General features: G+C 45.4%; 1 protein-coding gene across 3 annotated transcripts in view; it reads left to right on the top strand.

Annotated features, from left to right (window-relative positions):
- Positions 1-16830, top strand: part of GLB1L (galactosidase beta 1 like) — a 415681-nt gene that overhangs the window by 326289 nt on the left and 72562 nt on the right. For all 3 annotated transcript variants that reach the window (XM_086954375.1, XM_086954374.1, XM_086954377.1), the window contains exons 11-12: positions 225-343; positions 3867-3941. In XM_086954375.1, the coding sequence (XP_086810501.1) occupies positions 225-343; positions 3867-3941 (194 nt within the window). The remainder of the gene's footprint in view (positions 1-224; positions 344-3866; positions 3942-16830) is intronic.

The following is a 16830-nucleotide window of genomic DNA, read 5'->3' as shown; positions in this document are numbered from 1 at the left end:
GCAGACAGTTCTAGCCGTAAGAGAGCACAAAGGAAAACCCCACTTGAGCTGCACAATAGTCACCCAAAGACATTCAACAGCAAATAGTTCTGCATTTAGGAGTAGAGTGTGCTGCTTAGAATAAGAACCAAATTGTCTCTTTGCTGTGTTCAGCCCAAACACTTAATTCCGCGTGATGTTAACACAGTATCTCCGTGACTCTCTCCCCGTTCTCTCCTATGTAGGTGCGGACTATAAGAAGATGTTTAAGCCAGTCACAACCAGCTACGACTATGATGCCCCCTTGTCGGAGGCGGGCGACCCCACAGAGAAACTGTATGCGATAAGGAGTGTCATCAGCAAGGTAGATGCACTGCAAACCCCTCATATCACACACCTGTAATTTGTGCCCTCCCTCGTGACACATGACACATGTCTAAATATTCACCCGCCTTTAAGTCCTAAACGATTATACTGAACTTTCACTTATGTCTCACACTGGCACACTGCACCTCCTCCGCGTATCACACCAGTGCACTGCACCATTACCCAGTCCTTTCTTCTTCTCCTTCCATCACGTCTCACACGTGCTCCTTAATGTCTCACACTGACACACAATACCCTCTGCACTGCACCCTCCCTTAGGCCTCACTCCTGTACTCTACACCCAACCCAACTCTTTTTTTTGTTTAAATCTGTTTATTCATTTTCCAACATTTTCTGAAGCCAAGTTACACAAGACAATTGGACAATATACACTCATTTACAGTATGTATCTCCTACATGAATGTACCATTCGCAGAATAGCATGACTCCAGTGCTGTAATTATCCCTTGTCCGCAGTCACGTGGGTAGAGTTCCTTTCTGGACTGTCATCTGCACGTTTACACAGGTATTAAACTTTAGGTTCAACCAAACCAAAAAAGGGGGAAAATCCCCCCCTAACAGTAACGTTTGACCGGTGATGATATATCAGTTCCTGCGTAATGGGGGTGCCGTTCCTCCCCCATAACAAAACACCTACCCAACTCTGTTGAACCCCCCCCCCCCCCCCCCCGCAAGCTTACGCGCCTGACGGCCATGTCAGTTTCTAATGGCTTGTGTATATGGAACATCCCGGGCCTCCCCCTCCTGGTTCGCACTGGTTTCTTCAGGTGTACTTGCCTCACATGCGCGCTGTCCAATCAGAATACCACCCTCTAATTGTTGTAGGGTTAGGAGTAGTCCCTCCCAGTGGGCTGCTATGGGCTCTTTCCGCAGGCCTAGTGTTTCCTCCCGTTGAATGGTAATTCCCTCCGCTTTGGCCCATGCAAGGAGCGATCGCCTCCACGCCTGCGCATGTGGTGGGTCCCGAGCTTTCCAGTGCTTAGTGAGGAGTCGCTTGGCCACCACTATCCCCAGGTCCAGGAATCTAGACGTCACCTTCGTGACTGGGGTTCTGTGGAAATGGTGTAAAATATATGTGGCCCAGTCGAATGGTATGTCACGGCCTGTACAATTACGTAGCTGCACGCCGACGTCATGCCAGTAGGCGTGGAGTCTACAGCAGTCCCAGAGCATGTGTACTAGCCCCACCCCCTGCTCGACACATCTAGGGCAGCTTACGTCCTCCCGATGGAAGTATCTATTAATTAGGTTGGGCGTGAGGTATGCCCTGTGTACAATGAATAATTGTATTTGTCGAAACCTCATGTTCCTGGGTATGCATATTAGAGTCGGCAGTATTCGGTCCCATTCTTTGTCCCGCAATTGGTGCCCCAGATCTACCTCCCACTTCTGTTTGAGGGATGCCAGGCTGACCTCACACCTGTACTCTTCACCCTACCCCCACCTCACACCTGTACTCTTCACTCTCCCTCAGCCCTCACACCTGCACTCTGCAACATTCCCCCACCTCACACATGTACTATACACCCTACCGCCACCTCACACCTGTACTCTACACTTTACCACCACCTCATACCTGTACTCTACACCCTACCCCGACCTCACACCTACACTCTACACCTTTCCACTACCTCACACCTATACTCTACACCTTATCACCACCTCACACCTGTACTATACAACTTACCACCACCTCACACCTGCACTCTACACCTTATCACCACCTCGCACCTATACTCTACACCCTACCCCCACCTCACACCTGCACTCTACACCTTACCACTACCTCACACCTATACTCTACACCTTATCACCACCTCACACCTGTACTATACAACTTACCACCACCTCACACCTGCACTCTACACCTTATCACCACCTCACACCTGTACTCTACACCCTACCCCCACCTCACACCTGTACTCTACAACTTACCACCACTTCACACCTGTACTCTACACTCTACCCCCACCTCATACCTGTACTCTTCACCCTACCCCCATATCACACCTGTACTCTATTTCCTACCCCCAGCTCACACCTGTACTCTTCACACTACCCCCATATCACACCTGTACTCTACACCTTACCACCACCTCACGCCTGTACTCTACACCCTACCCCCACCTCACACCTGTACTCTATACCCTACCCCCAGCTCACACCTGTACTCTTCACACTACCCCCATATCACACCTGTACTCTACACCTTACCACCACCTCACGCCTGTACTCTACACCCTACCCCCACCTCATACATGTACTCTTCACCGTATCCCAATGTCACACCTGTACCCTATACCCTCCCCCCAGCTCACACCTGTACTCTTCACCCTACCCCATATCACACCGGTACTCTACAACTTACCACCACCTCACACCTGTACTCTACACTCTACCCCCACCTCATACCTGTACTCTTCACCCTACCCCCATATCACACCTGTACTCTATTTCCTACCCCCATATCACACCTGTACTCTACACCTTACCACCACCTTACCACCACCTCACGCCTGTACTCTACACCCTACCCCCACCGTATCCCAATATCACACCTGTACCCTATACCCTCCCCCAGCTCACACCTGTACTCTTCACCCTACCCCAATTTCACACCTGTACGCTATACCCTACCCCCCAGCTCACACCTGTACTCTACACTCTACTCACACCTCCCACCTGTACTCTACACCAGGGGTCTCCAAACCGGTCCTGGAGGGCTGGATCCATGCCAGATTTTTAAAATTACTACATGTATCTCAATGGGGATATCCAAAAAATCTGGCATGGATCCGGCCCTCGAGGACCGGTTTGGAGACCCCTGCTCTACACCCTACCCCCACCTCACACCTGTACTCTATACCCTACCCCCACCTCACACCTGTACTCTACACTTTGCCACCACCTCACACCTGTACTCTGCACCGTCCCTCAGGCCTCACACCTGCACCTTGCCCCCACCTTACACATGTACTCTGCACCCTCCCTCAGGCCTCACACCTGCACCTTGCCCCCACCTTACACATGTACTCTGCACCATCCCTCAGGCCTCACACATGCACTCTGCACCTTACCCTCACCTCACAAATGTAGTCTGCACCCTCCCTCAGGCCTCACACCGACACTCCCACCTCACACAAGTACTCTGCAGGTTCCATCAAAGGCACTCCTGTGCTTTGCACCCTCCAATATGCCTCACATTTGTGTACTGCACACTTTCTCATTCCTCACGTGTAATCTACCCCTCCCTCATATTTCACCCCTATACTCTAGACATTCTTTATACCTATACATTGCACCCTCGCTTGTGTCTCAAAACTGTCCTGCTGCCGTTTGGAGTAGGTTGTATTTGCCCAAGTGCTCCAGTGGCCTCTGCTGGGCTATGTCCCTGATGTTCTCTCGGTCTCTCGCTTTTAGCCTCTGTGTAGGCTGGTCTTCTCTTTCTTGTGACAGTCACTGCCTCTCCTTTCCTGATAACCTTCTTTTTGTATCCTCAGTTCATGGAAATCCCACAGGGCCCGATGCCTCCGCCCACCATCAAACAAGGCTATGGATACGTTCCCCTGAAGAAGGTCAGTCTGTTCTTGTTGTCTTAAAGCTGAAACCTGTTGATTTTATCAGAATGATACTCGGGTAAAACTGACTTTACAAGGGCTCTTGCATATTTCCAAGACACTTTTTGAGCATACCGACCTTGCGCAGGGGGTTTGCAGATGGCACATCCTGTCCCCCTGCTCGTTCTGGATTCTTCATCATTTTTGGGGGAGACAAATACACTGGGGGCTGGTGTCTGGGAGACTCTTTTACAAATTCTGGAGCATACACTTATTTTTAGTAAAAGCATTTCTTTAGAATGCACTTTTTATTGTCAATTTAAGACATCTAGTGATGACTTAATAATTGGAGAATTAAAGACATTTAATCTTTCAAAAATGCAGTATCCTACCGTATTATCCATTCACCAAAATTAACTATGCCTCTGTCTTCACAAGATTTGTTCTTTGCACCATTCCCAGATTTTCCTATGGCACCTCACTGCTGTTTCCAGTTCCGAGCCAGCTTAGTTTTTGTAAGAGTTGGAAGATAAGAGACCACATAATATTCTGCATTGACTCTCACGTTTCTGGTTTAAATCCTTGCATCAATAATTTCAAATCCTCATGAATTGAGAACCTCATTATTTCTTTTAATGGCTGCCAGAACTTTCTTGAAAAATAAAGGATATTTTCAGTCACCCCTGTTATAAATGGATTGTGCAGCCTTTCTTCCCCAGTCCCTGGTTGGTAGTGCCGAGGAACATTTTACTGAATCTGTCTTGGGCCGGGTACCAACCCATCAAAATTGTAATGGAGAATTGTAAAAGGAACACAGATTTTTCCTCTGTGTTTTCCTCCATAGTATTTTCCACCATATTGGCGACAGCTTCACCCAGTATCATTTTGCATCAGCATATATAACCCAATCTCCTCTTGGTATTGTGATTGGACAATATCTTATTTACCTTTGAGAGTGTCCATTTGACAAGACTTCACCAATTGTTCTAAAGGTGAATGTAGGTGTACTGAGCCCTGAATTTCTAATTACTGGGTTTGACGCCCCATGTAAGTTAATAGTATTGAAGTCTTTCTTGGTCGGTCACTTTGAAAACCTTATTCCAATTCTCGAAGGATCAAAGTTGTCTCCCTTCCTATTGATCTGCTAGTGCTCTACAGTTGCCGTCTTGCCAGTATTTCTAGTTTGTTAGCACATAAGCAGCTGTGATGTCTATATGGTTATGGATCGATGTCCACAGGGAGTGAAGGACTGGAAGCCCTTAGCCTGTGCTATGGAGTCCCAGGTGTGTAGCGTAGCACTGGATATTTGGCTGAAGTACAACACCTGCAGCCTAATTCCTGTTGATCAGCCCGCCGCCCCTCTCTCCATACGTACCCAGCGATGGTTGACCAGTCACTTCGGATTCTTTGTAAGATCTGATGTCTGTTGATCCCAGATGTTCCCTTTCCTTAAATACCATGAGTACATTCTGCTAGATTCTCTCATGTTTTTCCTGCCACACAAAACACATTACATTTTTCAGTGTTCTAAAGTTCCACATCTGCAGCATTTATGATGAAGCTCCACATCTGCAGCATTCATGATGAAGCCCAACATCTGCAACATTCAAGATGAAGCTGAACATGAATGGTTATGCCCTATTAGGTTGTTCGTCGCAATCGTCAATGACAAGGGGGGTTGCCATCATGGGAAAATGGAATGTGGGGGGTGTGAGACGCACCAAGTCTGATGGGACTGGCAGATGGGTTCTAGTAGAACTGAATGTAGGTATTACATTATGTGTGGTTTATGGCTCGAATGAGGATGATCCAACTGTATTTGATGTTCTGGAGGAGGAGTTGGCAGATTGGGGAACCCCCATTGTTTTTTGTGGAGATATAAATATCTCGGTCGATTGGAGGCAGGGAGTTAAATATACGGGACGTAAACCCAAGGTATTTCGGGCAGTAGGTTCCTTACTGAAGTCGCATGGGCTAGCGGATGTCTGGGGGGGGAAAAAAAGCCCGCTGATCCAGGTTTTACTTATTTCTCGCACCCTTGCCAGAAATATTCTAAGTTGGATTACTTTTTCGTCTCGGTAGGGGAGCTATGTAATGTTAAAATTGCCAAGCTTCCCAGAACAGTATCTGACCACAATCCTCTGATATTACTATACCATGTGGACAATATCTCGAGGAAAGCAACAAGGTGGACATTCGAAAGGAAACTGTTAAATGATGATAGGTTTGTAAGACACCTCAAACAGTGGGCGAAAGAGTTCTTTGACGCCAACAGATATAGCTCATCCCGTAATGGGGTGTTGGAAGCCTTCAAGGCCTCCTTAAGGGGGGAAAGGATAAGCTGTTCTGCCAGGTTAAGGAAGGAGGATAGAAATATAGTAGAGAAGCTCATTTTGGAGTTGGCGATGTCAGAGAAACGGCATGTTGAGGAAATAGGGTTAGGCCAGGATGGTAGGGTAATGGCGAGAACTATGGCTGTGATCAAGGGACATATTCAGAGGGTGGTTACACAAAAGGAAACCCGAGAGTATCAGGCGTCAAGGGCAAGGCGCTACGAGACAGGGGAACAAGCTGGAAGAGCGCTAGCACTGCGGATTAGGCAAGAAAATAATAAAAATAACATCCCCAGAATAGAGGATAATGGGATAGAGTATTCAGACCCGAAAGAGATAGTAGGAGTGTTCCAGAAATTTTATCAAAAATTATATGACCAGGAGGCGGGGGGGATCAGCTTCATGTCAGGGGCTTGGGCCTGCATGCCCGGTTCTAGATGATAGAAGTAGGGAGGAGCTGGACAAGGATATAACCATTGATGAGATAAGGAATGCAATACAATGGAGAAGTGTGGCTCAATGGTTAGAGCGGCAGACCCTGATGCAGAGGTCTGTCCCCGGGACCAGGGTTCAATTCCCCGCCTCGGCGGGTCTTGGGCTCAAAATTCCACGGACCTGATAATTCTCGCCTCGGTGCCTATTCCAATCATGGAGTCCCACTCTGCAACTCTGGGCAATAGCTTGCTTAATCTCCACAACGGCCCCCCCACAACGCTAAGGATGCCTGGCCTCCACCTTGGGGTTCCCAGGAGTGGACGCCTCACAGGAAAAGCTAGGATGGGATCCACAGCGGTATTCGTACAAGCGCCTTGAGACCCTTGCGGGTGAGTAGTGCGCTATACAAGTATCAATTTACATTACATACAGGATCTAGCAGCAGGGAAAGCGGCGGGCCCAGATGGGATCCTGCTGGAAGTTTAGAAGAGTTTAGAAGAGGAAATTGCTCCACTACTGCTTGACTTATTTAATGGCATAATCTGCTCCGGGGAGATTCCTGATTCCTGGAAAGAGACCAACATAGTGGTATTTCATAAAAAGGGGAAACCAGAGAAGAACCCGGGTTCCTATCGGCCAATATCGCTGATAAATGCTGACACAAAATTATACTCTAAGGTGTGGGCAAAGAGATTGGGGGGGATCATTGGCCAGCGCATCTCCCCGTGGCAGCATGGATTCGTTCCAGGTAGAGGTACCACCGATCACACCTCGCGTGCGATCTCGCTATTTGATGCTATGGCCGCCACGGGGGGAGAAATGGCCATGATCCTCCTCGATGCGGAGAAAGCCTTCGACCGCGTGGTATGGGAATTTTTATGGGATGTCCTCGTCAGAAGAGGCTTTGGGGAAAAGTGTCTGAAAGCAATCAAGGCAATGTACTTAGATCCGGTTGCTAGGATTACAGCTATGGGTATGCGTTCGGAGGAGGTGGTAATTTGGAGAGGTACCCGTCAGGGATGCCCTTGTTCCCCAATACTCTTCTCACTTTATAAAGATCCCCTGATTAGGGACATTTTAGCCTCAGACAAAATCTCCCCAGTAATAGTAAATGGTCATACTACTAAATTATTGGCAAATGCAGATGACCTGGCAATTGTTACCACTAATCCGCAGACAGCAATGGTGGAATTGAGTCAACTGGCTAAAGCATATGGAACCCGTTCTGGGTATAAGTTGAATGAAGAAAAAACATTAATAATCAGTACAAACAATATCTATAAGGCTGATCAGAGGTTTGTGGAGTCTGCAGTATATCTTGGGGTGAGGATTAATGCGAATGTCGATAAAAATATACAGGAGAACTATGTACCCTTGATTGCGGCAATTGAAAAAGAACTAAAAAGAATAGATGTATTACATTTATCCGTGATCGGTAGGGTGAATGTACTGAAAATGTCAATGTTCCCTAAATTACTGTATTTATTCCGCGCTATCCCTTTATTCGTTGATGAGGGCTTGTTGAAGAAAATGGAAGCTGTTTTCTCCCAATTCGTGTGGCAATATGGTAAAATACGTAGGTTACTGGCCCGATTATCTGCACCTCTGGAGGGAGGGGGACTGTCTGCACCAAATTTGAGGCTGTATCATTGGGTTTGTTTAATGATGCAGATGAATGTCCTATTTAAATATGAAGAAATAGGTTTGTTGGTTGGTATGTACAGAACCCCCACCATATATGAGTTGTTAGTAGGTGAAAGAGCACTGGGGCTCTTTACTCGAGAAGTCAGCTATAGATATTACAAAAGGATTAGAAGCAAAGTGATGCTTAGTGCCTGGGGGACTTGGAAGTCAATAATGAGATTCTTGAAGATACCGAAAATCAATAGCACATTAGATCTGTGGCGGTCAGATCCTTTCGTTCATCTGGGCCAGAATAGCAATCGTAGGATATGGAAGGGGCTGGGTGTTAGATGTCTGGGGGACGTTATGATTGGCGATGAGTTAATGGGGTTTGATACACTACAGCAGAATTATGGTATACCAGCCTGCCAATGGCTATTATATAGACAATTGGAACAAACAGTCAAGTCAATCAGACCCAGGATTGCAATTCAGGAGATTAACCCAATTGTGGATTATGTAAGGAAAGGTGGTAAGAAGATTAGAATTGGGTATAGCTATCTTCAGCAGGGTCTGGGAGACGACATTGAAAAAACAGAATCTTCTTGGGCTCAAAGAATTGGGGATCCAGATGTAGACATCGATTATGCGTTGGTGTTGAATAAGAAAATATTGAGAGCGTCAAATCTGAAGGCCCAGCATTACAAGACTATTTTTAATTTGTACTTTACTCCTGCCATGTTGTTCATGTGGGGTAAGAGAGAAAATGACAGGTGTCCTAGGTGTGATCAAGGCCCTGCAGACTTATTGCATATGTTTTACCACTGCCAGAGTCTTACACCAGTCCTCAAAGAAATTGAACGGTTTTTAGCGGGGCTGCTAGAGCAACAGATTACTCTATCCCCAACGACTGTTCTGATCGGCAGGGATGGTAACTTGAAGAGAGAACGAGATGTCGAAGCTTTTATTTTTCTGTCCATGGCCGTTTTTCGGATTTTAATATCGGCTGGATGGAAAGACTCTGTGGCCCCCACGTTTCAGATGTGGATAACGAGGCTCCCGGGAACTCATAATATAGAGGAATGTCTGTATGATTTTAAAGGAAAGAGGTCGAGGGAATTCGGCAAAAAGATCTGGGCTCCCCTCAAAAAGTGGAGAGAAGTTAGATAAGTAAGATTGACATGAAAGATCTATTGGTTTTAATTGATCTAACTGTTTATATTCAGCATTGTGTGGCCTCTGTGTCTTTTTAACCTGGTCTTGCCTCTGTGTCTTTTTAACCTGGTCTTTTATTGTTGCAAATGTAAGATGTATGTATCAATTTCAATCTCTGATCTTATCCTGTCGTTTTATGTACTTTGATACCCGGAACCATCTCAATTAAAAAAAAAAAAAAAAAAAAAGATGTGGTTATGGGAGGTATGATGTAATGCGCAGTGTGCAAGTGAATGATGGAGAATAAAGTAATGCTTAACCGTAGCCCCCATGCGACGTAATCTATTTTCATGCTCTGGCACTGAGGAAGACGCTACACCCGGGGCATCTCGTTAAGATTTTGCACTGGTTTCCCATCAAACAAGGGATTCAGTTCAGGGCACTGTGAATCACCCTTTAAAGAGATCTAGGGATGAGCTCATCATTTTTCTCGTAGTGAGTTGTAAGGTACAACTCGCCCGTACTCCATTTCTTCTCAGCCTACCTGCCTGCTGTACCTACATTCTTAAGATCCAGAACAGGGGGCTGAAGCTTTTCTCTTTGTGGCGCTGTGCTCTGGAATTCTCTTCTCTGCGCTTCGCAGGAGCATGTCTCTTGAAGCCCGGTAGATGCTCCCTCAAACGTGGCTTTCTCAACAAGCTTTTCATGCCTATTTGGTCCCATTCAAATTAGGTTCACACACACTAGTCAAGCGCCAAGAAACTGTTGGATATTTGTGTGATATATAAATTTTTTAACATAACTGCCTTAGATTTTAATTATATCTGCAGCGTTCTTGGGGCTGTTGAGAGACTCCCCTGTAGACTATGCAGGTGGCTTTGTACACACACCTGCTTTTAACATGGATCGAGCTTAGAGATTGTAAAAGTGGCTGAAAGTGGCCATATCAGTGACCACCGGAGTCTTGCAGAACACAACTTGTTTATGGCAGCACATTGCGTCCGCACGCCAGCTCTTGTCCTTCACTAGCCGCTCCTGTGGGACTCTCTAGGCCTCCTGGTCTCTGCAGTCTGACTATCACCATTCCACTGTCCAGTTCTGTTCTTGGAAGGAGGGGTCTCTTTGCCACTCCAGCATTGACCCATCCTACATTTTTAAATTTTGCACTCTAAGCACTGCTCAGAAATGTCTTAATAGCCTCTGTATGTACTTTTCATTCTCATTGGAATTCTTCAGACAAAGTGTAGTCCACGCCTTGTTATGCTTCGGGCCAGTGGCCACGCTACTCTTGCAGTTGTTTTTGCAAATAGCAGCCTTGAAGTAACCTTGCAAGAACATTTGCGACACCCTTTAAGTATGTGAGACTGAAAAGGTGCAGAACGGGGAGCACAAAAATACCAAGAACTTGCATTAAACCAGTGCTTGGATGATCATTTTGAAATCCTGGACTGAAGGAGGCATGTCATGTCTTTGAGGCATTTCAGGTCTTTGAGGCATTTCATGTCTTTGAGGCATTCGAGGTCTTTGAGGCATTTCATGTCTTTGAGGCATATCAGATCTTTGAGGCATTTCATGTCTTTGAGGCATTCGAGGTCTTTGAGGCATTTCATGTCTTTGAGGCATTTCAGGTCTTTGAGGCATTTCATGTCTTTGAGGCATTCGAGGTCTTTGAGGCATTTCATGTCTTTGAGGCATTTCAGATCTTTGAGGCATTTCATGTCTTTGAGGCATTCGAGGTCTTTGAGGCATTTCATGTCTTTGAGGCATTTCAGATCTTTGAGGCATTTCATGTCTTTGAGGCATTTCAGGTCTTTGAGGCATTTCAGGTCTTTGAGGCATTCGAGGTATTTGAGGCATTTCTTGTCTTTGAGGCATTTCAGATCTTTGAGGCATTTCATGTCTTTGAGGCATTTCATGTCTTTGAGGCATTTCATGTCTGAGGCATTTCAGGTCTTTGAGGCATTTCATGTCTTTGAGGCATTTCAGATCTTTGAGGCATTTCATGTCTTTGAGGCATTTCATGTCTTTGAGGCATTTCAGGTCTTTGAGGCATTTCATGTCTTTGAGGCATTTCAGATCTTTGAGGCATTTCATGTCGTTGAGGCATTTCATGTCTTTGAGGCATTTCATGTCTTTGAGGCATTTCAGGTCTTTGAGGCATTTCATGTCTTTGAGGCATTCGAGGTCTTTGAGGCATTTCTTGTCTTTGAGGCATTTCAGATCTTTGAGGCATTTCATGTCTTTGAGGCATTTCATGTCTTTGAGGCATTTCATGTCTTTGAGGCATTCGAGGTCTTTGAGGCATTTCATGTCTTTGAGGCATTTCAGGTCTTTGAGGCATTTCTTGTCTTTGAGGCATTTCAGATCTTTGGGGCATTTCATGTCTTTGAGGCATTCGAGGTCTTTGAGGCATTTCATGTCTTTGAGGCATTTCAGGTCTTTGAGGCATTTCTTGTCTTTGAGGCATTTCATGTCTTTGAGGCATTTCATGTCTTTGAGGCATTCGAGGTCTTTGAGGCATTTCATGTCTTTGAGGCATTTCATGTCTTTGAGGCATTTCATGTCTTTGAGGCATTTCAGGTCTTTGAGGCATTTCATGTCTTTGAGGCATTCGAGGTCTTTGAGGCATTTCTTGTCTTTGATGCATTTCATGTCTTTGAGGCATTTCATGTCTTTGAGGCATTTCATGTCTTTGAGGCATTCGAGGTCTTTGAGGCATTTCAGATCTTTGAGGCATTTCATGTCTTTGAGGCATTTCATGTCTTTGAGGCATTTCATGTCTTTGAGGCATTCGAGGTCTTTGAGGCATTTCATGTCTTTGAGGCATTTCAGGTCTTTGAGGCATTTCTTGTCTTTGAGGCATTTCATGTCTTTGAGGCATTTCAGGTCTTTGAGGCATTTCTTGTCTTTGAGGCATTTCAGATCTTTGGGGATACGCAGCGGAAGGTGTACTCTTCTAGCTGTGCCTCTAATTTGTAGATCTAGGGTAAACTTTTGGAGTAAGAATGAAGTCCAAGAATATAGCATTTTTGACAATGGTAGAGTGAATTCCTTCGTGGCAATGGTACATTTTATGCACCTTAGGAAAATCACTGGCAAAAACTGGACTTGATTTAGAGAAATTCAGTGTTACAGTAACACGCGTATGCCGCACCTGCTGTGGTTTTGTCTGGATCAGTGTATCCTATTTTACCTGTGTTTACACCAGGGGTCCTTGTCTTCCTTCCGTGCACAGGTGGACAGGCCTTCTTGGTGTCCGGGTCAACAGATCTGACCCCAGTACTTGCTGAGCGAGATGATACCTATCCTCCCTCCTCCAATGGCAAGAGGTGCATTTCTAGAGCCTGTCAGGGAGGCTTGTCCCAAGGATCCTCCACTCCTGGGGGGGCATTATCCCACTGCTGCTGGCCAGATGTGCAGGCTTCCAGCTTTGGTTGCCACACTGATACCAGTTTGTACTGGTCCAGGTGTTATATATGCCCCTCCATCTGGAGGGCTGTAGCCAGGAGACATGGCCACAACTCAGAAAAGGGGGAAGAGTGGATTTCATTCTTGCAGGGAAAACCAGCAACAAGACAAATGGAAATGTAATGGCTTCCCCTCCCCCCAATGCCCCTCACTCCTGGGTCTGAGACTGATCCTATCTTATTACTAACCCTCGCTCCTGGGTCTGAGACTGATCCTATCGTATTACTAACCCTCGCGCCTAGGTCTGAGACTGATCCTATCCAAATCATTTGTTTGGGCAGACTTTGCATCTTCTGGGCCGGGCTTTGCTCCGCTCTCACCTTTTGGACGGGCTTGGCTCCGCCGAGCCCCTTCATTGTTACAGCACCTGAGGGCCGGGCATCGCTCCGCCTTCCCTTTCGGCCTGGCTTGGCTCCGCCGAGCCCCTTCCACCGAACTTCTAATCCCAGCTGCCCCATCTGCGGCAAGGACGCCGCCTCCATTATTGCGTCGTGCCTGGAGGCGCTTAAAGGGCTGACCGGAACCTCGTCCTGCGGGACGCGCGCGGGAGTGCGCCGGGAGAAGCCCGGGACAAGGGCGGGCCGTCTGTGGCTATCAGGGGCTGCAGGAGGCTGGGCCGGGCCCTTCCTCTAATGTTTTGCTTTGGACTCTACCCTTCAGTTGGAAGTACATGGTACTTAGCTGTGTTTATGTTTGTTTCTATTTACTGATACGCTGCTAATTTCATAGCCATTAGGCGTTTTCTGTACCTGCATTCATTGGTCCGGACCATATGTGAATACCATCTACACTGTTATCAGTTTGAGGACTTAGGATGTCTACAGGTGTATCGAACTCCTTACCCTCTACTGTTGGGGTTTCTATACTTGGGCCTATAGATAAATATTTTGCTAAGGCTACCAAAGAAATTGATAAGGAGATTATGCTGGCGGAAAAAACGCGCGGAGCGCCGTTTCACCATCGAACTTTTTAAAAATAAACCACTAATCTCCCCCCAGAAGGTAGCACTCTTTACACAACTACATAATAGGCCAGCAGATTCAGATGTAGAGCTGCTTAGCACTGATAACATCCCACTAATCTTCCAAGATCAGACACCACCAGTACCTGTCATTGAAATAATCAATGATCTTACTCCAAATGGGTTGCCTGCTATTTCTAACTCTTTAATAGATTTAAATTCCCCTACAGTCTTAGATCTTGCCTCTCAGCATAATATAAATGCTTCTTCTCCAGTTTCTAATGCGCCAGTTGAGGCGGTAGCTCCTACGGAGAGACAACTGCTGACTGCAGTCAGTGTAATTAAAGATAACTCACACACTAAGAAACACCGGGGAGCACATCGTTCACCACCAAAAAAAAGAAGGAGAAAGGGAGGGGTTAGAAAAGGGGAAAAAACTCCATGTATTCTCCCTCCCCCAGTAGACCCAACAAATAAGCCATCTAACCAATCAGAGAATGATGTATTAATAGGGTCCCCAATAAAAATAACTTTAGGTTCAGAAGCCTTGCCGATTAAAGAGACAATGGAGACAATTGAACATCTTCTAAAATCTCTCCTACTCCCACTTATAGAGAGAGTCAAAAGGCTGGGGAAAAAATGGATTGCATCTTGGCAGCCTCCAATCTAAGCGAAAACCCTAAACCAGCTAAACCTAAGGAAATCCGTCCAATAAATAAACATCAAATACAGAAACCATCTAGGTCAGAAAATGACAATCTTGCATCTAAAAACATCCCAGTTCACACTAATCCTGCCAAACCGATGGTTGCTCAAGACACACACAAAGAAAAGGCTAAACCAGGTCCCTTAAAAGTTAATTTACAGAGTAAACTCTAACTTCAGTAATGTTGTAGACCTACCCCCAGAATCATCTAATTATGTTATCATTTTAACTGGCGTCCCGGTCGTGCCAGTTGGAAACATTGAACCTAACACAAGTCTTAAAAATAAAGTTATTTATTGGCTGCGAAATAACAGACCCCTCCTTTTACATCTAAATGGAGACATAATATCTGTAAGACGGTGCAAGTGGGTGTGTCCTCGACCCAAAGACATTAGTGATTGGTTTCCAGGGAGAAGTGAGGGTGGTGTATCATCTCGCAATCTGAGCTATTTTTACCCTGAAGCTCTGATGATGCCCCCAATCACTTACCAACCTGCCGCAACGTTAATACCCCAAATTTGGCCCATCGTATCCCACATTTTACTGTTCCCACACAGTACACTAACAACCTTCCCCCCTTTTTTCAACCCCAACGCCCACATAGATATTTCCCTCCATTCAATAATAACCACCAGCCTATAAATCCAAACGAGTATTGCAACATCCCGCTACACAATCTATTCGAACCCCTCTCAGGCCTAGACGCAAAGGAATGACTACATTTTCCAAACTTTTACGTAGGAACCACTCGAGAAGGCATGAGTGATTGTAATACATCAAATGAATTTTTTGCGGTCACTCCTATATCGACGAGTAAATTCCCTGATCCATTACAAGAAACGGGGGGGGGGGCACTGTGTAGCAAAAATAGACTTGAATGTGACCTGCAATGCTATCCTTAGTCCAATGAAACTGCTAGACATGGTGATTCCTTTACCTCCCATAGAGGCAAAAAATTATTGTTTTGCGGGGGGGGGGGATTTTGTCACACAATAGTATTTCTATGTCGTCTATCTCCTTTAATCTTGACACCGGAAATGCTGTAAGTCCTCCTGTAAAACAGCTGGAAGCTAACTTGGGAGGAAATGTTGGGACCCATGATAGTCATGATATGGTATCTTTGCCTGTAAAATGTGCTTCTAAGCATCAGGGGGAAAAATGGGTCGTGCCCAAATTTTCTACATCTATACCCGTCTATTCCCCAAATTTGATACTCAATTGGAATGTGGCTGGTCTTGCAACAAAAATCGTTTCACAATCATGGCTGGAGTTAGTGAACAGTTACTCCATCTTATGTTTCCAGGAAACCTGGGCATTAAGTCCAGTGCACTTATTAGGGTATCAGACCTTCCATGTCGCGGCGTCGGCGAGCATCCAGGGAAGAAATAAGGGTGGATCATCCATATATATTAATATTGCTAGCGGAATAACTGTGCTGAAACACATACCTAAAGAATTCTATCAGATAGTTGTGATTGGGTGGGGAAGTTCCCTTAACCTTATTTTAGTAAACTTCTATAACAACCTCGCCCCAGAAGCTCTGAAACAAACTCTAAACGAATTAAGTCATACAACTGTTACATTAAAAGAATCTACAGGCAGGGAGTGTATGCTCGCCTGGCTGGGTGACTTCAATTGTAATATTTGCCAGTATGGCCCAAGGGAAATTTGTGGTTTTGATTTTTCTATGGATGATACCTTGAACCACTTTATTCATTCCAAAACAGGGGATATTTTAAATAGTTTTTTTTATTTTAATTTGGATTATGTAAATGATTTATGCTCACCGTCGTGCCTTTCCATCCAACCTTCCATGGAAGAGGTTCAAACACTGTGATTGATTTCACTCTGTTCCCTAAATCACATGCTTTCTTGCTCTCATCATGGAAAACCTTGGATGATATCTATGGCGATCACTATGCTATAGTATTTAATATAAATAAGCATATAGAGAGGCAGTCAACTAGGGAAAAAAATATTATCTACCAACAACCTATCTCCGTAGGATGTACCAACGGCTTCACTCTTAAATGGGATAAGGTGGTTCCCGAGATGTTTCTTGAAACTTTACTCTCTAAAAGAAAGCCAGAGATTAACACCTGTCTATCTCGCTCAGAAGATCCTTTAAAAATGTTGGATTCTTTTTCAAAGATACAAGAGACATTTAAACTTCTATTGTCCCGTCAGTTCAAAATAGGACCTAATAAAGCCAGAGGTTGGTTTGAT

Source organism: Lissotriton vulgaris, chromosome 2_1 (assembly GCF_964263255.1).
Source record: "Lissotriton vulgaris chromosome 2_1, aLisVul1.2, whole genome shotgun sequence".
Lineage (NCBI taxonomy): Eukaryota > Metazoa > Chordata > Amphibia > Caudata > Salamandridae > Lissotriton > Lissotriton vulgaris.
This window is presented reverse-complemented; position numbering and strand designations above follow the sequence as displayed.